Source organism: Azolla caroliniana, unplaced genomic scaffold (assembly GCF_043228905.1).
Source record: "Azolla caroliniana isolate FFs.n. ecotype wild unplaced genomic scaffold, voAzoCaro1.0.p SCAF_4, whole genome shotgun sequence".
Classification (NCBI taxonomy): domain Eukaryota; kingdom Viridiplantae; phylum Streptophyta; class Polypodiopsida; order Salviniales; family Salviniaceae; genus Azolla; species Azolla caroliniana.
This window is the reverse complement of record NW_028230439.1, coordinates 1,818,748-1,843,178: the sequence shown is the minus strand read 5'-3', so window position 1 is coordinate 1,843,178 and position 24,431 is coordinate 1,818,748. Positions and strand designations below refer to the sequence as shown.

Genomic DNA, 24,431 nt, shown 5'->3' with positions numbered 1-24,431 from the left:
TAACAATAATCTCACTTTCTCTTATTAATCTTATCATTGTAAAATTTTTATTATAGTTAAATAGTTACATTAGCAATTACTCAAAGGTTATTAGCTTATGCATAGCGCATAATTAATAAGCTAACATTCACTATTATACATTGCTAGCATTAAATAGCTAATTAGTTTTAGTTAAACAACAAATTAGATATCATTAAATAACAAGTTGGATATTAGCTAACTATTAGCCGAACCATTAGGTAATTAGTTGTCACTTGTAAAAACGACATGCGTGTTTATAATGTCTTTGCACCTTAGAACAATGATTAACTCATCCCATATGTGCTCATTAACAAAATCAATCATGTCATGAAGTATTTATTTTCGTATGATACACGCACACAAACCATTTGAATGATGAGGGACCAGGGTGGGTTATGCAAAAGGTAAAGGAGAATCAAGTGATTGGCAAAATTGAAAATGGCCATTGCAAGTGAGATTACAAAAGTGGGAACAATAATTAATACAATACATGCAAATCTTATTTACCATTCATTAACAGGGTGAAACAATTTTGGAGATCATATGATTTTGTCTAAGCTCTCATACAAGAGAGTAACAAAATGTAAATCAATTTAGGGATTCATATGCTAGCATGGGAAGTACATTTAGCCAGGAACTTATAAATTAAAATCAGGTAGAATGTACTTGCGAGAGTGTCATAACAATATAATATTGAAAGAGAAGTAAGTCAAATATGGCATGGAGTGGTAGGGACTCAATAATAATCCATGTTTCCGAGCACCTAGGAGAGAAGCAAGTAGAGCTATTCCGACGACTCCAACTCAAAAGTCAACCAATTTAAGTTTTTATGTCATGTTGTGTTGCACATATGATCGACACTCTCGCACGATCATCATTGCTCATTATTTTGCATGGATATATGGTATATACTAATATATACATTCATATGATCGTGAATGTATGGTATAATATATACATGATGCATGCATACATTATTTATGCATGCAAGTCCATTGAGATCAACGTGGTTCCACTTCCAAACCATATGTTATTTTGATGTCATTTAGGCTGTTTGTGGTTTGATCGCGTCCCTTTTTGGAAGGAAGAGAAGTGGGGGATGGAGGAGGTAGCATCACCATGTGTTCTGGAGGAGGTTGTAGCCTTCTCACTATCTGCTCCAAACTTGCTGACACAGCCTGGCATCAATCAAGCTCCCATTCATAGGTTAGAGTATGTATGTATGTAATGTATGTATGTATGTATGTATGTACATGTGTGTATGTATGTATGTACATGTGTGTATATGTATGTTGCATGCATGTGTCTGTGGGTATGTGGGTATGTGGGTATCTTGCATATATTTGTCTATATGCACATTGTGTATCCAAATTGTCTGTGTTTGCATCTTTGCATGTATCCAAACTGAGTGTTTCAGCATATTCCTAAATGTGTATATATGTATGTATATACATATTATGTCAAAGATGTGTATATACATTGTGTATTTGTAAATGTATATACATATTATGTACATTGTGTATTTGTAAATGCGTATATATGTACTTATGCTCACCTGCATTTTTGGTCTATCATTTCTATCATATATTGTGCATTGTACGGCAATCTCTACCACTTGTTTGTATTCGTCAATTGGATAGTTTGATCCAAGTCTTGGATCAATGATAGCCCTCACATTGTCGTTCCATTTCAGCTTTCCATTCACCTGGTCAAGATTGGAGGGGTTTATAAGCAACCACCGTTCTCATCATTGGCAAGTGTTTTATATATTATGTTCTTTACCTTTTGGTTTATCACTTTAAATGGTTTCACCTATACATTTATTGTATCAGCCTCTGGTCCTAAACCTTGGCTGAACAATTAGTAGTCTTGCTACGCCTTAATTGGTCATTATATGTGAAGAAAGTAATAGCATGAACATTATAAGGTTATATTTATTTACGAGATGAGATCTAAAATAAAGTACCATTAGAACTGAACACATTGAATGGCGTTACATGGAATTCATCATGTGCCGACGGTGCTCCATTTGATTTTTTATGTTCTAACACATTAAGGTCTCTACTAATTCAAAAGCCATTACATTCTATAGCTAATTTGAGTGACTAGACACCTCATTTGAACTGAAAACAATGTTGCATATTTTGTTTGAATGCTTCCTAAATACCGTATATCATCACTTACTCTAGCCTTAATTCACACCTGGTAATGTATTTTTAAGCATATACTCATAGTAGCAAGATCTGCAATGTATAATATCATGGAATGTTATGCATTCTATCGATTTTTTTAGCAAACAAATTGATCGACAGTTTTTGGTAACATCCCTAAATCACTTCAAAGAAGGAAAGTTCGATAGACAAGTGAATTACCCAACCGACAAGATTGTAATCCTCGGTACGTCTGTGATCGATGGCAACTTGACCTGTGAGCAACTCAAGCAATACTACTCCATAGCCATACACATCACTAGCCGTGGTTAATTGACGTCGTAAGAAGTACTCTGGATCTAGATAACTGTAAAGTAACGATTATAATCACATTTGCGTTAGTCTTTGTTTTATTCAAGCTGTAAGAAACTATGATGATTTCATTGTATTTCTCCTGTTTCATTGTATTTTTTTGAAGTTGTGGAAATGATGACATTTGCTTATAGTTTTCAGTGTATGAGATATTATGATATTTCAATATAGTGAGTATGTACTTACCCAGCAGTGCCTGCTGGTCTTGTTGATACATGTGTATCCATTTCCGGATTGGCCTTGGATATGCCAAAATCTGCTACTTTGGCGATCATATTTCCATCAAGTAGAATGTTGCTAGGCTTCACATCTCTATGTATAACTGGAGGATCCTGGATTCATAATGGAATAGTACATCACCTTCCACACATAAGTCACATACACACATGAATAAACTATGTTTTTCAAGGATATATATTCTCTTATGTGCAATTTCAATGTTATGTGAACACATTACATTTTATTTACATAAGAATCAGCATCAATGAACATTTGCCAATTAGACACATAGTCTGGACATCTCAAATAAGTGATTGTGATCTGTTTGATAAGATAAGAGTAGATGAACATTAGAAGTATATCACAATTCCATCGTGCATATAATGTGGATAATTATGGTTTGAAGACAAGTGATTTTGGGATGGAAATATAAAGAACTGGTTACCTTCAATATATGCCTAATAGGTCTATATATCTAGGGCTTGTGTGTTTGTGCATCATTCAAGACATTCACATGGATAATAGGCTGGAGGAACTTACAGCAAAAGTGTGAAGATATTCTAGGCCTTGAGCAACGCCAAGTGCTATCTCAAGCCTTCTATACCAGTTCAAAGTTGATGCATCCTTATCTGTCTCATGAGATCACAAATAGCACCAAGTAAGAATCATTTATGGTAAATTTCCCTTCAACTTGGTTCGTATATATGAAAACACCCTTAACACATTTTCCAAAATTATCACGTGATTCTTGATCTTGTGCCTAAAAATAATTGTAGAGTTCAAAAAAGAAATATTCAATTTGGAGGGGCGTATGAGATATATCATTAGATAAGTTCCAATTGAAGGGCATGTTGTTTTTGAGAGCATCCTCTTCATTTCTAAATATAATTACAAAGTTAGGAGTTTTTACCAAAGAGATGGCGATGCAAGTTCCCGTTTTTCATATATTCATAGACGAGGATCTACAACAAAAATCAAGGTTGAAATTAGTTACATTCCTAGCTTGGTATAGATTTTTAATGCTAGAAGGAAAATCAAGGTTGAAATTAGTTAAATTCCTAGCTTGGTATAGATTTTTAATGCTAGAAGGCTCTAATACCTAATATACCTGCTCATCTTTGTCATCACAAAATCCTTCGAGCCGAACGAGATGGCGATGATGTAACCGACTAAGCAACATAATTTCATTCCGGAACTCCTTAATACCTTGAAAACTTACGTCGGAGGCCCTTTTTATCGCAACTTCTTTATTATCATCAAGGTGTGCTAAGTAGACTTTTCCGAAACCACCTTCTCCTATTTCACAATCCTTGCTAAATGATTTTGTAGCTTTCATTACCTCTCTGTATGTAAACCGCCTGACACCAGGGGGAACTTCCCAATTTCCAGTATCTTGATCTATTTCAAAGATTAAATAAGAAATTATCAGTTAGGCACACAATTTGGAGATACCTTGATCCTTAAAAGCTTTTAGGATTTGTGATCACACCATTTCCAGGTCTCCTACGCTTCTTTGATGTGGAAAAAGGCTTGAACCACCATATTAAGGCAATTATTCCACATAAGATCACCACCACTCCAATCACAGATCCAATGATTGCTGCTATCGGAAATTTCTTTTTCTCTATAAAAGAAGTTGGAGTTTAGATGCTTGCAAATAATCAAGAATTTGATACATTTTATAATGATTTGCTAGGCATTTTAAAATCTAAAACCAGATCTGGATTAATGATTGATTCCATGTTCAAAAAGCCAGAAGCTTACTGGCAAAAAATTCTTCACAACTTCTCTTGTCCCCGCATACTTGCTTGTGAGCCCCAAAGTCAGAATCGAAGCAATTTCCTTTCCATCTGGACGGTTGAATGCGGAAAAGAAAGGATTTATCTTATGCCTCTCACGTCATTGTTTCAAACATCAGTGATGATCTAGTTTCTCACATATCTAGGAAAAAACTAGCAAGATACCCACGATTTTTGCCTTATTTCTCCGATGCCCTTAAGTTCTTTTATCCCTGCCTAGTTCCCAGAGGAGAATTGTTTGGATGAGAAGTCAGGGGCATCTGAACGCAAATTTTGGGGCTATTTTATAGTTTTTCCTTGTATTCTACCATGATGGAGTTTGCATATTTGTAATATATAGGGTCTATGCCCCTTGGAGTGCTTAAATTTATATAATTGCTATCTAGTTTGGAGAATGTATGTATAGACCCTCAAATTTGACTGCAATGACTCTCTTTGATGGTTAGAAGTGGTATCCCTTAATTCAAGATGTCATCAATTATTAATGGAAGAGTGATGGTGCAGGTGCACATGACTTACGTGCTATCATTAAAGAAAGCTGGGTATGATCCTTGTAGGAAATTGCATTTAAAATCCCTGCAATCCATTATGAAGTTTAAGAATTTTTATTGATTTGGTATGATCCATGAAAGCTTAAGAATTCGTTAAGAAAGGCATTTATATATGTATGTATCTTTACATACATATGTACATGTATCTTGCTACATGTGTACGTATGTATGTACATACAAATAGTTTTTGCTTGAGGCTTACACTCTTTCTGCAGTATTTTGGAGATTTCCTATCCAAGCTGGAACATTGCCACTGAGGTCATTTGTATACAATCTCCTGTGTACACAATAAGATACATTTTTTTGTCTCTAATCAGTTATTTTTGGGTTGTCATGATTTTTTTTATGTTAATTGACAAACAGTTTTCTATACATACAAGTCCTTCAAGCTTGTCATGCCTTTCCAGCTCTCAGGAATAGATCCTGTCAACTCATTATTATAAAGGTGCCTGCATATAGTTAAGAAATAGAAAAAAAATTAAATGCATCTACAGAAAGATGCTCTCCAGAATCATATATATCATTCCATTCAATGGCTGACTAGATGCAATACAATTCCTTTCACTAGATCAAGTGGATTAAAAATGGTATTGAACAAGGCTTGTGTGGATACATACAGCTTTTCCAGCTTAGTTAAGTTAGCTCCCCACGCTGATGGTAAAGGCCCACTGAGGTGTATATCATGCAAATTCCTATTGAGAAGAAGAAGAAGACTTTATCAGAATTGCGTTATTTAAAAGACTCATTACATTTGGTTCAAGTTATAATAATGAGCATCCGTTATTGATCAATAATGATTTATAGAGAGTTCAACTTGTTTGATATTTGGTCAAAGTCATGCTTAATTCTGAATAAAAAATACTGAAGAGGGACTCAAGCCTAATTGTCTCAAAAGAACAGACTAGAGTTGGGCAAATCATTTGCACAAAGCTGTTTCTCAAGACGTTTATAATCTCAGAATTAAACATACTTATGCTTGTGTAAAAATGTGAAGATAATGTCTTGGATGTACCTATCATCATGTTAAATCACATGTATTCTTTTAATCATTACTTAAGATAATGGCTCGTGTGCACCAAAATCACTTTAGCATAGACCAATATGAAACCCTTATTTTTGTATTGCACCTCATAAGAAGAGTAAGTTGTTCACTTACAAGTATGTCAAGTTGACCCATACACCCCATTCTGCTGGTAGTTGAGCTATTTTTAGATCAGAATTCCCCCAAACAGTTCTGTAAAATGTCAGCAACAAATTCAAGCACATAAATATAATTCCTTATTTGGATTACGCATGTAATAATGAAATAAATTACTATGACAAAAGAAAACCCAATAGAGGCATCAAGTAATTTGGTCTTACAAAATTCTCAAGTGGACAAGAGATGGAAGACTTTTGGGTAAGGATATGAATGAGTTATTTCCAAGCCACCTGCAGATGCAATTAGGGAAAAGAATTAATCTCTTTCTCGCTCTCTCGATCTCGTATATATATATATATATATATAGTATGTATGTATGTATGTATGTATGTATGTATATTGATTTCTTCGATGGTTTAATTGAAAGAAGTAATGAGAACAATGAATTGGGCTCACAATTCTTGTAGGTTGGATAAGGCAGATATCCCTTCTGGAAATGCACCTTGGAATCTGTTGTTGTCAAGGCGCCTGAAAAGAAGTGAAGACTTTTTACATGTTAATGCATGTTCTCTTTATTTTGTTGCGTCTTTTCAAAAGGGCTGTATAGCGGAATATATTAGATTGTATGATTTTTGCTATATTGAGAATGTCATAACCAATTGTATCTGATGGAGAAATGAAGATAAATGATCGAAAAGGGTTTCATAATAGATTTAAAGGAAAACTTACAATTCCACGAGTTGTGTTAAGCTTAGTATATCGTTTGGAAACACTTCACTGAATGCATTGGATGTTAAATTCCTGCAATGTGTAATCATAATGGAAGTCATTATTAGTTTTGGAGTAATGAGTTACAAGCTAGTAAAAGATAAGAGTAAGAGCTGGTCTATATTATTTTCTGAAAGGGAGATTCACATACAAGTCATGTAATTGTGTCAACATAGATATCGATGGCAACGGACTTGTGAGGAAATTTTTTGATAGATCCAATGATGTTAATGCCGTAAGGCTTGCGAACGAATCACTCGGTAATGTCCCTTGTAGACCAAATCCTGACATATTCCTAGAATAAATTTAAAATTGTCATGAAGATCATAATTAGAACACAAACCATTTTAATTACTTGGCAAATTAACATCAGTTAACTGTAATAGACCATATAATCAGTACTTGGCAACTCATGATTATAATTAACTAGAGAGTGTGATTAGCATTAATGAAATATAGAACATACTTTGCGTTATGAAACCAGAATTAACATGAATAGGACATAATTAGCATCTATCTAGAGGTTAATGGATCATTAAGGAGTTATTACAGTGATATAACACGGTTAAAGGAGGAGCATGTGACCCCAGTCCAATTGCAAGGATTGGACGCAGAACTATTCCATGATGTTATGTTTGACACTGAAGCCCCAACCGCAGTTTTAATACTCAGGAGTGCTTGAACTGCAATTGACGCAAGCAATCAGTTGATTTAGATAATTCAAAAGTAAAGCCCTCAACAAATTAAATCTAGCCAACGAGGTTAATAAAGACCAAATTATGAAGAGAAAGTAAGGATTGAAAGACGGATCAAAATTAATGGCGACAAAGTAGAGATCAAATGGTGGATCAAATGGAGTATAAAGTAAGAATAAATTTGAAGAATAATAACAGATCCGACGAAGAATAAATGAGGGAATGATGGATCAAATGAAGGACAATAACAGATGCAATGAAGAGTGAGAAAGGATGGAATGAAAAACGAGATTGTGAAGAAAGATCGTTGCTAGATACAAACAATTTCGATAGTGAAGCTGAAGATTGATTCTGTATCAAACGGAGAATAGGTGGGGGATTAAATGGAAAGCAATTGAAGGATTTATCTGAAGAATGATTGTACGTCTCAAATAAAAGATACTTTGGGATCAATCGAATTGATTGGCAGGATTGTTAGAAAGCAATGTTGGCATCCAGAGACTTGTAATTACCTTCATTGTTTTGAGCTTTGACATGGGAAGATTGGGGAAGAAGAAGAATGAGTGAGAAACACACATAAATTGGTATGATCTTCATGATGTGGTGATCATGGGGTTTCAAAAGGAATGAAGCAGGGTATAATTTACTCTTGATTGAAGCTGATAATGAATGAATGATTGATTAGGGGGGGGTGCAGAGGAGGAATTAGTGATCTAACCCTAAAATTATTGATAGTTAGAATTTAGATATAGGTTGGCTCTCGCTCTCAACATCATGGGGCATGAATTCTAACATTAATCAGGGTCAACAAAACAAAGTGGTACAGAAAAATGAAATGCAGGTGGGGGGGGGGGGGGGGGGCCTACCTAGGAACGTTCAAAAAACAAATTTAAAAGGAACCCACCATTGATTGTTTTAGGACAAAGTCACAACCTGTGAAAACAGAGAGTATATAATAGGGTATGTAGTAGGGGAAAACAGTTCTCCTTGTGGCCGTGGGCGTTTAAGTGTTCACACCTAGCGACCGCAAGAAAGAAATACGAGTCTCCTCGGGCTTCATCGATCGATTCCTTCTTGTTCTTTTTCTTCTCTATAGTTGCAATCGATTGAATTGTCTTTTTAACGAATGTCTTGCGGGGCCCTCGCGTTTGATGTACGTTAGTTAATGAGTACGCGATTGCTCTTCTCTGATTCTTCGTGATCTCACTCACCTTTTGGAAGAAGATGGGAATGAAGGACATGAACTTGTAGAATGGAGAGTGTACGAAAAGACACGACACAAGTGAAAAACTTTTCAACACATTGTGTCCTTTTACGAGGCTCGAACAATCTTCAATACACACTTAAGACGATACCTACCATATTTGACATTCAAATCAGATTCATACATGTCTTCATCCGCTCTTCAATTTCGTATGTGCAAATTGGACATGGACAATGAGAATGATATGACATCCCAATTGTTTGTGTAAATGCCACAGGTTTAGTGTTTGACTAATATTTGGGGTTCATTGTCTCGCTAATGTAAATCTTTTTCATTGGCCCGAGCAATTCATCCTTGAAACTATATTTAATTGGCAAAATGGGATCTCCATTTATTCTTAAGTCGTTGCCACCTATACAAAAAATAGGTCACCCTCTAACCTTGATGAGCTATCACGTTAGAGTTTAAAATGCTCCAAAATGGCTACATGCTAGCCATGCAGGCGTTGGCATCTTGGAAGGGACATCTTTACATTATATTATCAAACCTTTATAAAAAAGCGTTGACTTTGTAATATATATGTATGGGATAATGCACACCGTAGTACTACAATCCTCATTGACTTTGTATTTTATATGGGATAATGCACAAAGAAGGACTACACTCCTTGCTCCTTGTCTTTGGCATGTCCCACCCACATTTAGCTTTAAAACCATAAACATCTTGCATGTACATTTGAATCATCCAAGTTGGTACATCATAATACTACATCAGTAATTGAGATTGCAGCCTTGAAGACGATAAGGAAGAATCAAGTCCAATGTATTAACGATGCCACATTATTTTCAAGTGTGGGTTGGGTTGGGTTTTTTGGGGTGCACTTACCCTTTTCGTGTAAATAGATGTAAGATGCGTAGGAAATAAATCAAATATTGGTGCGTGTTGGGGTGCTATTAGTTCATTGTTAAATGCCTAAACGTGTAGGCTAATTGTTGGTAAGTTATGTGTTTTTAACCTATTCCGAGGTTGTGTCAAAATTCGAAAGTTTACCCTCCCAAGGTATGACCTAGTCTATGGACTGAATAGTGTGCATTGTATACATACTTATTACGTGCATTTCTTTAGCAAGTAGTATATTAATTTCTTCCTCCAAATATGGGGAAAGCATCGGAAATGTTTAACATAGATCTACGCTCTTCTCCAAACTCTTTCAGTAGGTCAAACCTTCCACTAAAATATAAATCCCTAAATGAGTTTGACTAGTTCTTCTGTGTCATGCAATTGAAATACATAAATATATCGATCCCTTAAAACCTAAGTCCGTTAAACTCATTACAAGCATGTCAACATCTAAATCAAAATTTACACATATGTTGAAAAACAAAGCCAATCCAAGTCCATTAAAACTCAATATTAATATGTCAACATTTAAATCAGAATATACGCATAAGTTGAAAAACAAGCCCACTCTGAGTTCGTTAAACTCATTAGTCTGTCAACAATGACGGACTCTATAGTTCCTTGGTCAAAAAATGTCACAATTTGATGCAATGGTATTGATGGAAACATTTTCTCACATTGACATTGGATTTGTTCTTATATTTAAGTTCAATTGTTTTGGAGGTTTTGCCATAAAGTTTTGACACTCGATCTGATTGCCTTTGGTATTTATTATGAGAAAGGAAGTATATTCACTCCAAAGTTTAAACAATACAAACTCTTAGAATTTCAACCAATTTCTTTTGATCTTCTTCTTCTATTTTTTTTCTATTTCTGATTCTTTTTTTCCGTTTGAATATTCCAATTCCTTTTTTCTCCCCCCCCCCCTCTTTTCTTATGATTTTGATTCTTCTTTCTTCTTTTATCCCTTCATGATCTCAAATTCTAGTTCTGCCTTCTTATTTCTAGATTTCAGTCCTCTTTTCTCGATTTTATCTTCACAATGTTCACAATGCTAGTTGACAAAGGCCATTCCGACGTGTATTTTCAGTGAATCTGAGGGTTAGGGTTTATACTAAAATGCACGTATTTTCAGTTCTTCCGTTCGTTTCTAGAGTTAGGGTTTGCAGTCTAGGGTTATGTTTTATATTCTAGAGCTCCATCCATTTTTTAGGTTTCGGGTTTGCATTCCAAGGTTTTGATTCTAGGGTTCTGGATAGGGTTTGGTCAAATTCTTTTCTTTACAATCTGTCAATCAGTAATAACACTTTCTAGGGTTATTATTCACTTTTGACGGACAGGTCAGACTCACTTGCTCTGGTTAAAGTTTACTTAGCTTGTTTTATTCTCAAAATGGTCCAGTTAGGGTTTGCACAATATACCTTATTTTTCAGTGATCTTCCATATCTGTTTCTAGGAAGGGGATCCCCCTTTCTAAGGCTTCTGACTGCTCTCTTTGTTTTCATTCTGGTTTTCCCTATCAATTTACTTTTGCTAAGTATGTCTCTGTCTCTGTTTCCTCCTTTCTCATAACACACAAACTTCTTATTTTTCATATGGGATTAAGTTCTACTAATTTGTTCTGCTTCCAGTAAATGTGCCTCTGCAAACTCTCAGTTTTCAGTTTTACTCATCTGTGTTTCTCTTGGTTCCTTCTTCATATATCCATATGATCATGCATTTATACGTGGAAGTAATATACTCCAATCCATTCACAAACATTCCTTTTCATACGAATGCAAACGAATGTGTATGTTATCAAAACATTCTTATGTTTTTTTTTTCACTTTTTACCTTAATTTTCTTATATGTACCTTATAATAAATAATGAATACAAAAGTATGGTATTTACCATACTTCGACGGTGTTTACCATACTCAAATTATTGAAACATTCTTGAATGTGAATGCACAAACATTCTTGAATGTGAATGCACGTATGGTACGTATGGTTCATACTATGGTTCAATATATGCATACATGCATTCGTATCTAACATTGTGAAAACCTATTTCATGTGAAATAGCTAGAAGGCCAAACTTTTGCTTTATATTTTTGAGGTTAAATTGAAGTTTCTCAAAAATCATTTGTGCATGTTTCGAATGTGCCTTTGTTTGGTGGACATATTATGATTGTATCCATGTCATCAGAGAGTAAGTCTACAAATATATAGCATACAAAAGGAAATTTGTTGTATGTGTTCTTAACACATGGTATGTATGCATGCCTGTATGTGTGTTTGGATGTATACATATGTGTGTGTGTGTGTGTGTGTGTGTGTGTGTGTGTGTTGGTTTGCATGCATGCTTGTATATTTGTATAGGTTTTCATGCACCTAGATTTGATCCCTTATGATATGATTCATTATTGGTTATGCAATGAGTGGAAAAGAGTGAGCGTGTGTTATAGCCAATTTTAACTTGTTACATTTTATATGGTTGGATAACTTTGTGATTGTTGTTTGTTGATTGATTGAAGATGTGGTGGTCCTTGTCTCTCAGGATTGATTCAACTTTTTTTGTTTGAATTGGTTGTGGGATAAATATAAAAAAGAGAGCACGGAACTAATGATGCCATATATGAGCCCAACTTTGAGAGTTGTGCCCTTATGGGTGATGGTGTGGGCACAAAAATTGTTCGCAATATGAGGTGTCAATTTGCTAGAGAGGTCAAGGAGGCACTGCAAACACTCAGGCAACAACAAAGTGTACATAGGAGCCCAAACTAACATATACCAAAAAGGTTGCCTTGGTGGCAAACAATGCTGGACAGGACACTTTGGCAGACAAGTGCAAATGGGTGCATTGGAATGGAGGAGTGACTAGAATCACCATACTACCACACCTATTCTTCCAATTCTTTGAGAGAGTGAGAGACTGTAGGCCGAGCGAGCTATGACCAATAGGTCTTATAGTGCTTGTGCAACATTCAAGACCTTCACATCTATACTAGGCGGGAGTTAAATTCGGCGAAAGTGTGAAGATATTCTGGTCTATACCGGTTCAAAGAGCATGCATCCTTACTTGTCACATGCCATCATGATTAGCACCATGTAAAATGCATTAACAGTAAATTACCCTTCAAATTGGTTCAGAACTTTCAGCTTTTTACCAAGATATTTATAATTATTATAGAAGGTCCCATTCAAGAGTATGTTGTACTTTAGGATTTCCTCTTCACTTCTAAATATAATTGCAAAGTTGGGTGTTTTTACTAAAGATGTGGTGATGCAAATCCATGTGTTTGATATATTCATAGATGAGGATCTACAACAAACTCAACGTTGAAAAGAAATTAGTAATTTTTAAATGCTAGATCAATCTCTAAGATATATATTACCAAGGGCTTAAAGGCGTCATACACAACAATATATTTCTAGTGCCCTTGCCTTGTCCTAACTAGGACACAGTCCCAATCTGATCTGGAACTCACCAAGGGGGTCAATCCTAGTCCCTGTCCCAAAAAGAGTGTCACCTTGGGTTGGGACCACCCAATCCCAACCGGTAGTCTCAAAGGATTACCCAACGACTAGTCCCAACGGTCATCTCTTAGTCTATATAAAGAGGAGTTTCACCTCATTTTGATCATTCTTGACCTCTGAGTTCTACTCTCATTTATTATAATATTTGGAAGTGCTCTCATTCCACAACACAGTTTGGGGAGTTGTCTTGACTCTTGACTCGTCTTGGCTAAATCTTGATCCGGCGTGACTTAGTTTCGAATTGTCTCAACCCTCATTTTTTGTTTGTCCCAATTTGAGACTATTGTAATCTTGTCTCATGAATTTAATATGAATCATCTTATGCTCCCAATCTCTTTGTCCCAATCATGTTTTATGTGCATTTTGAGACCCCCAAGAGAAAGGGTCGAGGAGGAGGATGGCTATGAAAGCTACAAGCCGGTACCCCCGAGGGAGTACGTTGGGATGAGGGAGTCGTTGGAGCTAAATAAGTGGATCCACAATGTGGATTACTTTCTAGAGCAAAGTTTGGTGAAGCCAAGAGTATGGGTGAAGGTAGCAAGTCAATAACTTGAGAGCAACACCTACAATTGGTACTTATTGGTGGAGCTAAGAAACCCTTTGAAGATTGGAAGGATTTTAAGCAAATGATAAGGGAGTTTTTTTTGTGTGTGGAATGAACCATTTAAGTTGAGAGATGAGTGAAGAAATCTACTTCAAGAGTTATATTATGAAGTATGGGGAATTAAATGTGTCAAATTACCAATATGAGTGATTTGATAGGTTGCATGGTTTCCTCTGTGGACTACGACTATCGATGCAGAGAGAACTAGCTAAAATGGAGCAAGAAACATTAGAAGAAGCAATCGAAATAGCAGAGTGGGTTGGTGATTGGGAGGCATCCCAACACAAAGAAGATCCACACTTAGCACAGGAATGTCACAAGTGGGAGAGGGGTTCCTCTCGTGTAGCGAGATCCCAAGTTAGGATCAAGGAATAAGAAGATTAGTTGGAGTCCCAAGTTTGGGTGAAGGCAATGACCATGAAGGTATGTTGGATCAAGGCTAAGGAAGCAAGTCCCGAACTGAGCAAAGAATCACAAGAGAACAAAAAGCAAGAGTTGGGAATTGAGGGTGTCCCATCGAAGATTGATAATCGCAGTGCAAAGGAGGGAAGAACGCAATGATCCTTAAAGTATGAGATCGACCAAGGGCTCAGAACCAAGAGGCTTTGTGCAACTTTTTAGTTGTGATCAAGAGGGGTCAAGATGGGCTTACACTTGGCCATGCTAAAGTTGAACAACCGTAGGTTTATAATGTAATGCCCTTACGTGAGTAAGAACTTGTTGAGTGTTTGGATGACTTCAATTTCTAGGATATAATGGAGCTCATCCGGGTCCTTCATCTCGAACTTGCAGAAAAACTATGTTTTCATCGACTTGATGTCTTTGAGGCTTTCTATACAACATGATAAAGAGCAGGCCTTGTCCACTCTTCCAAACATACAAAGAGTTGTCGAATTTCGACACATCGAAGTCAATTTAGTGAGATATTGTATTATCTTTGAGTGCCACAACTTTGGAGCTTGTTTCAAGTCATACAATGACTTCTTTAGTCTGCATATTGCACACGATTGTGCTTTGGACTTTAATCCTGATGGTTGCACCGTGTACACTTCTTCTTGGAGCTCCTGTGGAGGAATAAGAATATCTAAGTATTCATTGATTGCACTAACTTTGAGGGGCTAACCCGGATATCAAATCTAGTTCCTTGTGTAACTACATAGTTTACACAATTTACAATAATGTGTGCGTTCACACACTTCCATTTATACACACACATGTTCATTGTTGAGCTTGTCTCTCAACAATATGTATGTAAATGGCATGTAGTCTTATGAATGATTGAAATAAAAACCCTCGCAAATTGGACTCTAACCTTTGGGTCATGTAAAAAGTAAACTAGAAATCAAGTGTTTGGAAAAATATAAAATTGCCATTGCAAGATTGCAAGATTAATAAAATGCATGCAAATTTATTTACTGTTCAATATTGTCAAGCAATTTTGGACCTTATATTTTTTTGTCAAAGCTCAAACACAACATAGAAAAATATGTACATCAACCTAGAGATTCATATGTCGGCATGGAAGTCCAAAATGATATATTCAAACTTTGAGAAGTAAATTAAGCCATCAAATCCAAAAGATTGCACCAAGTAGGACTTACTCGAATGTATGATAGGTATGAGAACCACAAAATATCGACAAACAACACAAAAATATGACATGAACTTGAACGGACTTTCCAAGGAGCTACTTGGTCTCCATATCCACATCATGACACACTCGAACTCACATTTTAATGACAAAATGTCTTCCAAGTTCTTATGTTGTGGTGCGGTGCACACACAATCAACACTCAATTCTTTATAAGCTTACATGCATAAGCATAAACAATTTGGTATACATATACTAGCCTATATGTACATACATGGACACATATGAATGTGAATGTATGTTGCATATTATGCATACAATACACATGATGCATGCATGTCCATCGAAATCAACGTGGTTGCACTTTCGAACCATTTGTTGTTTTGATGTCATTCAAGCTGTTTGTGGTTTGGTCGAGCCCCTTGTTCGCAGGAAGAGAAGCGGTGAATGGAGGAGGAGGAGGTAGTATCATCATGTGCTCTGCAGGAGGTTGTAGCATGCTCAATATCTGCTCCAAACTTGCTGAGACATCCTGGCATCAATGAAACACCCAAATGCAGGTTCATTCCTAAATTAGCCCATTCTTCCTTTCCATGTGTGTGTGTGTGTGTGTATCTATGGATGTAATCATGTATGTATGTATGTATGTGTGTATGGATTGATGGATGGATGCAAGTATGTCTGCATGTATGTGTGTCCAAATTGTCTTTGTCTACGTAGTCAATGCATGCATCTAAACCTGCGTATCTACATATGTTCAAATGCGGATGTATGTATGTGTGTGTATGGATGGATGCAAGTATGCATGCATGCATTTATGTGTGCATTTGTGTGTCCAAATTGTCTTTGTCTGCGTCTATGCATGCATCTAAACCTGTTTATCTACATATGTCCAAATGCATATGTATATTTTAAATGCATGTGTTTGGGCCTATTCCTGAATGCGTATATGTATACATATACATATATCCAAATGTATGTGTATGTTTAAATGCATATATGTGTATTATGCTCACCTGCATTTTTGGTCTATCATTTCTGTCATACGTTGTGCATTGTATTGCAATCTCTATCACTTGTTTGTATTCATCAACAGGATAGTTTGATCCAAGTCTCGGATCAAGTATTGCCCTCACATTTTCGTTCATTTTGAGCTTTCCGTTTACCTGATCAACATTGGAGGGACTTATATACAACCTCTGCTTTCATCATTGGTAAGAGTTTTATATGCGTTATTTATCTCTTAGTTTATCACTAATTGTTCCACATTTACAATTTTTTTGGCTATTTGGTCCTATGTTGTGAATGATTAGTCTTGTTATATTATGTCTAAAAAGTTAAACTGGAGACAGTAATGCATATATCTAAATTTGTTAGTATACAATGAATTCATCATGGGCCTAGAGTGACGCATTTGATTTTATATGTTCAGACATTAAGATATCTACCAGTTTTTCAAATGGCATGACATTCTGAAACTAATTCAATTGAGTGGAGTGTTGTTTTAGACTGAAAATCATGTTGCATCTTTTGTTTGAACTCTTCATGGGCCTAGAGTGACGCATTTGATTTTATATGTTCAGACATTAAGATATCTACCAGTTTTTCAAATGGCATGACATTCTGAAACTAATTCAATTGAGTGGAGTGTTGTTTTAGACTGAAAATCATGTTGCATCTTTTGTTTGAACTCTTCCTGAATTTTGTAAAGCAGAGTTTACCGTAACCTTATTTCACAGCATAGTTCATGAGTATGCTCATAGCAGCACAAGCAACAACGTGTATTGTCATGGAATGCTATGCTTTGTGATGTATTGTTTCAATTTTCTCACAGCGAACAATTTGACTAGCAACTTTTGGAAACATCCTTAAATAACTTCAAAATCAAAGGAAAGTTTGAAAGATAAGCTAATTACCCAACCAACAAGGTTATAATCCTCAAGACGCTTGTGATCAATGGCAAGTTGACCTGTGAGCAACTCAAGTAATACAACACCATAGCCATACACATCACTTGCAGTAGTTAATTGGCGGCGTAGGAAGTACTCTGGATCCAGATATCTGTAAGGTAATAATTAAAATGGCATTTCCATTAAGTCTCTCTTTGTATTGAAGCCAAAACCTATGCTTACCCAGCAGTGCCTGCTGGTCTTGTTGATACATGTGTATCCATTTCAGGATTTGCCTTCGATATGCCGAAATCAGATACTTTGGCGATCATATTGCCATCAAGTAGAATGTTGCTTGGCTTCACATCTCTATGGATAACCGGAGGATCCTGGAGTATCCATAATGGCAAAGGATACATACATAAGTCACATACATGAATGAATGAAGATTTTTTGTCAATATATTCTCTTATTTGGAATTTCAATGGTATGTGCACACATAACCAAGTATATGTATAATATTTGCTTCAATGAAGACTTGCCCATTAGACACAAAGTATGGATAACTCAAATAAATAATTATAATCTATGAAATAAGATAAGAGGTGATAAAAATAAATCATAATTCCATCATGGATATATCGGCAATGTTGATGAATTACGGCCAAGAGTAGAAGACATATCCGAGGGAAACCTCACAACCTACTATAATTTGAAGACAAGTGACCTTGGGATAGATATATAAAGAATAGTTACATCAATTTCCGTCATTATCTTTTCACAGCTACCCAACTGCCTACGACAATTTATTCACCGTTATCCAATGGGTGAAGGTGACCGTTTTTTTCTTTTTTAAGCATTTTTTTTACTTTTATGGTATATATATACATATATGAACTTTAATACTTTTATCATCCATATATAGTCAAGAACTATAGAAGGCAAGTGACATTGGGATGGGCTTATAATTTAAGAACTCGTGTCAATTACTGTTTGTGCGCGTGAGAACTGCTACCCAATCGCCTACAACGATTTGTTCACCCGCATGCAATGGGTGAAGGTCTGTGTTTCTGTTCTTTTACAAGCATTTTCTTACATTTATGGTATACACACACACACACCTGTGTACATGTATGCATGTGTATGTCTGTATGCATCCATGCATATGTGTATCTGTGTGGGGATGCGTGTATGTATGTGGGGATGTATGTGTGCGTGTATATGGTGTGGATGTATGTATGTGTATATGTGGTGTGTGGATAATGTGGTGTGTGGATGTACATATATTTGTGTGTGTTATAGCCAATTTTAACAGTTTACATTATATATGGTTGGACATCTTTGTGATTGTTGTTTGCTGATTGATTAAAAAGTGGTGGTTCTTACATCTGTGGATTTAATTTTTTCGTTTGAATTGATCAGTTGATAAAGAACTAAAAAGAGAGCCCCGAACTAATGATACCATATGAGTCCAAATCTAATGAGTTGTGTTCTTATGGGCTATACTGCAGACATAAACATATTTCACAACGTGGGAACATCTCAAATAAATGATTATGCTCTGTTTGATAAGATCAGAGTCGATGAATATTAAAAGTGTATCACAATTCCATCATGCATATAATGTGGATAATTATGGTTTGAAGACAAGTGATTTTGGAATGGAAATATAAAGAACTGGTTACCTACAATATATGCCTAATAGGCCTATATATCTATGGCTTGTGTGTTTATTTGCATCATTCAAGACATTCACATGTATAATAGGCTGGAGGAACTTACAGCAAAAGTGTGAAGATATTCCAAACCTTGAGCAACGCCAAGTGCTACCTCAAGCCTTCTATACCAATTCAAAGCTGATGCGTCCTTATCTGTCTCACGAGATCACAAATAGCACCAAGTAAGATTCATTTATGGTAAATTTCACTTCAACTTGGTTCTTATATAAGAAAACACCCTTCACATATTTTCCAAAATTATCGTGTCATTCTTGATCTTGTGCCTATAATAAATGCAGAGTTCGAAAAAGAAATATTCAATTTGGAGGGGCATATGACGTAAATTATTTTATAAGTTCCAATTCAATGGTGTGTTGTGTTTGAGAGCTTCCTCTTTACATCTAAATATAATTGCAAAGTTAGGCAATTATACCAAAGAGATGGCGATGCAAGTTCCCATTTTTCATATATTCATAGACGAGGATCTACAACAAAAATAATGTTCAAAACAGATCAGTTCCTAGCTTAGTCTAACCTGTAATGTTAGCAAGCTCCAATACCTATATTATCAAGAGCCTAGATGCAACATACACAATATACCTGCTCATCTTTGTCATCACAAAATCCTTCGAGCCGAACGAGATGGCGATGGTGTAACCGACTAAGCAACATAATTTCATTCCGGAACTCTTTTATACCTTGAAAACTTACGTCGGAGGCTCTTTTTATTGCAACTTGTTTATTATCATCAAAGTGTGCTAAGTAAACTTTTCCGAAACCACCTTCTCCTATTTCACAATCCTTGTTAAATGATTTTGTGGCTTTCATTATCTCTTTGTATGTAAACCGCCTGACACCGGGGGGAACTTCCCAATTTCCAGTATCTTGATCTATTTCAAAGATTAAATAGGAAATTATAGGTTAGGCACACAATTTGGAGATACCTTGATCCTCAAAAACTTATAGGATTTGTGATCACACCATTTCTATGTCTCCTACGATTCTTTGATGTGGAAAAAGGCTTGAACCACCATATTAAGGCAGTTATTCCACATAAGATCACCACCACTCCAATCACGGATCCAATGATTGCTCCTATCGGAAATGTTTTTTTGGCTGTAAAAGAAGTTGGAGATTTAGGTACTTGCAAATAATCAAGAATTTGGTGCATTTTATAATGATTTGCTTCACATGTTAAAATGTAAACCAAATCTGGATTAATGATTGACTCCATGTTCAAAAGCTACAAGCTTACTTGCAAAAAATTCTTCACAGCTTCTCTTGTCTGTACATTTTTGCTTGTGAGCCCCAAAGTCTGAATCGAAGCAGTTTCCTTGCCATCTGGATAGTTGAACGCAAAAATTAAAGGATTTATCATACACCTCTTACGTCATTGTTTCAATCATAAGGTGATGATCTAGTTTCTCACATATTTAGCAAAAAACTAGCGAGATACCCATGATTTTTGCTTTATTTTTCCAATGCCCTTGACTTCTTAATTCCCTGCCTACTTCCCAGAGGAGAACTGTTGGATGAGAAGTCAGGGGCACTTGAAAGCAAATTTTGGGGCTATTCTGGAGATTTTACTTGTAATGATGATGATGGAGTCTGCATTTTTGTCATATATAGGGTATATGCCCTTCGGAGTGCTTAAATTTATATAATTGTTATCTGAGAATGCATGGATAGACCCTCAAATTTGACTGCAATGGGTCCCTTTGATGGTTAGATGTGTTGTCCCTTAATTCAGGATGTCATCATTCATTAGGGGAAGAGTGATGGTGCAGGTGCAGATGACTTACGTTGTATCATTAAAGAAAGTTGGGTATGGTCCTTGTAGGAAATTGCATTTAAATTCCCTGCAATCCATGTTTGAAGTTTAAGAATTTTTATTCATTTGGTCTGATCCATAAAAACTTAAGAATTTGTTAAGAAAGGCATTTATATATGTATGTAGCTTTACATACATATGTACATGTATGTAGCTACTTGTGTATGCATGTACATACAAATAGTTTTTGCTTGAGGCTTACACTCTGTCTGCAGTGTTTTGGAGATTTCCTATCCAAGCTGGAACATTGCCACTGAGGTCATTTGTAGACAGTCTCCTGTGTACACAATAATATACATTTTTTTGTCGCGAATGAGTTATTTTTGGGTTGTCAGGATTTCTTTTATGTTAATTGACAAACAATTTTCTATACATACAACTCCTTCAAGCTTGTCATGCCTTTCCAGCTCTCAGGAATAGATCCTGTCAACTCATTATTATAAAGGTGCCTGCATATAGTTAAGAAATAGAAAAAAAATTAATTGCATCTACATGACATTAAAACATTATTGAAAGATGCTCTCCAGAAGCATATATATCAACCCATTGAATGGTTGACTAAATGCAATACAATTCCTTTCACTAGATCAAGTGAAGAGAAAAAATGGTACTGAGCAAGGTTTGTGTGGATACATACAGCCTTTGCAGCTTAGTAAAATTAGCTCCCCATTGTGATGGTAAAGTTCCCCTGAGCTGAATATCATGCAAATTTCTATTGAGAAGAAGAACACGAGTTTATCAAAATTGTGTTATGTAAAAGACTATTTAAATTTGGTTCAAGTTATAATATTCGTCTTCTATTGATTAGGTAATGATTTACAGCTTGTTCAACTTGTTTGCTATTTAGTCAAGATCATGCTTAATTCTGAAAAATAAAAAACTGAAGATGGGCTCAAGCCTAATTGTCTCAAAAAAAACAGTCTATAGTTCGGCAAGTCATTTGCACAAAGCTATCTTTCAAGTGTATAATCTTAGAATTAAACATAACTTATTTTTGTGTAAAAAGTGAAGGTAATGTCTTGGATGCACCTATCATCATGTTTACATGTATTCTTGTAATCATGACTTAAGATAATGGCTTGTATGCACCAAAATCACTTAAGCATAGACCAATATGAAACCCTTATTTTTTATATTGCACCACATAAAAAGAGTTAAGTTCACTTACAAGAATGACAAGTTGACCAATGCACCCCATTCTGGCGGTAGTTGAGTTAGTTTTAGAGAATTCCCCCAAGCAGTTCTGTAAAATGTCAGCACATAAATACAATTCCTTATTTGGACTACCCATGTAATATTGAAGTTAATTACCACAACAATAGAAAACCCAATAGAGGAGTCAAGTAATTTGTGCTTACAACACAGTCAAGTGAACAATAGATGGAAGGCTTTTGGGTAAAGATGTGAGTGAGCTATTCCCAAGCCACCTAGAGATGCAATTAAGCAAAATAATTAATCTCTCCCTCCCTCTCTCTCTCTCTCTCTCTCTCTCTCTCTCTCTCTCATATTTATATATTATGTATGTATGTATGTCTATTGTTTTCTTTGATGGTTTAATTGAAAGAAGTAATGAGAACAATCCATTGGGCTCACAATTCTTGTAGGTTGGGTAAGGTGGATATCGCTTCTGGAAGTTCACCTTGGAAGAAGTTGTTGGAAATGCGCCTGAAGAGAAGAGAAGACTTATTACATGTTGATGAATGTTACATGTTATTCAAGAGTTTGTTTTGTCTCTCAAAATGGCAAACAGACTTTGTGAATTTCTTCAATTATTGCATGCGTTTCGCGATATTGTGAATGTGATCCAATTGCAGACAGAGAAATGGAAAATTATTATAGAGAAGGATTTCATAATCAGAAATAAAAACTTACAATATGACGAGTTGTTTTAAGCTTAGTATGTCATTTGGAAATTTTTCGCTGAACGCATTGAATGTTAAATTCCTGCAATGTGTTGTCAAAGTGTAAGACATTATTAGTATTAGAGTAATGAGTTGCAAGTTAGTGGAGAAAAAGCAGAATAAGGGCTGATCTATATTATTTTTTGAAACGGAGAACATACAAGTCATGTAATTGTGTCAACATAGAAATTGATGGCAAAGGACTTGTGAGGGAATTGTATGATAGATCCAATGATGTTAATGCTGTAAGACTTGCGAATGAATCATTCGGTAATGTCCCTCGTAGACCAAATTGTGACATATTCCTAAAATAAATTTAAAACAGTCATGAAGATCATAATTACAACGCAACCAATGTTAACTACAAGGAAAATTAGCATTAGTTAACTGTAATGGACCAAAGTTAGCACTTGCAACTCATGATTATCATTAACTACAGAGTGTGATTAGCATTAATGAAATATAGAACATACTTTGCATTATCAAACCAGAATTAAAATGAATACGACATAATCAGCATTTACTGTGAGGTTAATGGAAAATTAAGGAGAAATTACAGTGCTATAACACGATTAAAGGAGGAGCATGTGACCCCGGTCCAATTACAAGGATTGGATGCAGAACTATCCCATGATGCTGTGTTGGACCCTGAACCCGCGACTGCAGTTTTAATACTCAGGAGTGCTTGTACTGTAATTGATTGAAGCAATCAGTTGATTTAGATTATGAAAATATAATGCAAGTCAAAAAATTAAATCTAGCCAATGAGGCCAATAAATGCCAAATTATAAAGAGAAAGTAAGCACTATGATGGACAAATTAATGGCGACAATGTAGGGATGAAATGATGGATCGAATTGAGGTTAAAGTAAAGATCAAATTGAAGAATAATAACAGATCCGACGAAGCATAAATGAGGGAGTGATGGATGAAATGAAGAAATATCACAGATGCAATGAAGAGTAGGAAAGGATGGAATGAAACGAGATTGTGAAGAAACATCGTTGCTAGATACAAACAATTTCGATGGTGAAGCTGAAATGGATCAAATGGAGAATAGGTGGGGATTAAATGGAAAGCGATTGAAGGATTTATCTGAAGAATGATTGTAAGTCTCAAATAAAGGATACTTAGGGATCAATCAAATTGATTGGCAGGATTGTTAGTAAGCAATGTTGGTATCCAGAAACTTGTAATTACCTTCATTGTTTTGAGCTTTGACATGGGAAGATTGGGGAAGAAGAAGAAGCACAATAATGAAAGAGAAACACACATAAATTGGTATGACCCTCATGATTTGGTGATTATGGGGTTTCCACACGAATGAAGCAGGGTCTTGGTTTGATAAGAGATTTGGTTGAATTAAGCTGATTGAAGCTGATAATGATTAGGGAGCTGTACAGACTCCAAGAGGAATTAGTGATTTAACCCCATAATTCATAGATAGTTAGGCCTTAGAAATGAGGAGGCTCTCAACATCATGGGCATCAATAATCTAATTCTAACATCAGGGTCAACAAAATCCCACCATTGATTGTTTTAGGACAAAGTGACAACA

The 24,431-nt window shown here is 35.7% G+C and overlaps 1 protein-coding gene and 1 long non-coding RNA gene across 4 annotated transcripts in view; one reads left to right on the top strand and one right to left on the bottom strand.

Moving 5' to 3' along the window:
• Positions 1-444: 444 nt before the first annotated feature.
• On the bottom strand, positions 445-24,293 carry LOC147864726 (putative LRR receptor-like serine/threonine-protein kinase At1g67720). Of its 3 annotated transcripts, none has more exons than XM_087318851.1 (20): positions 24,074-24,284; positions 7,572-7,704; positions 7,173-7,316; positions 6,983-7,054; positions 6,710-6,781; positions 6,475-6,543; positions 6,269-6,346; positions 5,730-5,804; positions 5,490-5,561; positions 5,315-5,389; positions 5,081-5,137; positions 4,527-4,612; positions 4,252-4,386; positions 3,871-4,160; positions 3,673-3,724; positions 3,303-3,391; positions 2,730-2,875; positions 2,394-2,538; positions 1,577-1,726; positions 445-1,199 (listed from the first exon to the last, which is right to left on the bottom strand). In XM_087318851.1, exons 1-20 carry the CDS (start codon positions 24,165-24,167, stop codon positions 1,023-1,025), a joined length of 2,211 nt encoding a protein of 736 aa, XP_087174977.1. In that variant the 5' UTR covers positions 24,168-24,284; the 3' UTR covers positions 445-1,022. The 3 variants fall into 3 exon arrangements, with proteins under 3 accessions (XP_087174977.1, XP_087174979.1, XP_087174976.1); XM_087318853.1 differs by lacking the exon at positions 24,074-24,284 and adding an exon at positions 8,229-8,355; XM_087318850.1 differs by lacking the exons at positions 445-1,199; positions 1,577-1,726; positions 2,394-2,538; ... (14 more) ...; positions 7,173-7,316; positions 7,572-7,704 and adding exons at positions 15,460-16,066; positions 16,551-16,700; positions 17,451-17,595; ... (14 more) ...; positions 23,035-23,178; positions 23,431-23,563 and having other exon boundaries at positions 24,074-24,293.
• The window catches only part of LOC147864723 (uncharacterized), a 90,065-nt gene continuing 81,623 nt past the window's right edge, over positions 15,990-24,431 (top strand). The window contains exons 1-2 of the long non-coding RNA XR_015529715.1: positions 15,990-16,094; positions 16,631-16,748. This is a non-coding gene — a long non-coding RNA (uncharacterized LOC147864723). The remainder of the gene's footprint in view (positions 16,095-16,630; positions 16,749-24,431) is intronic.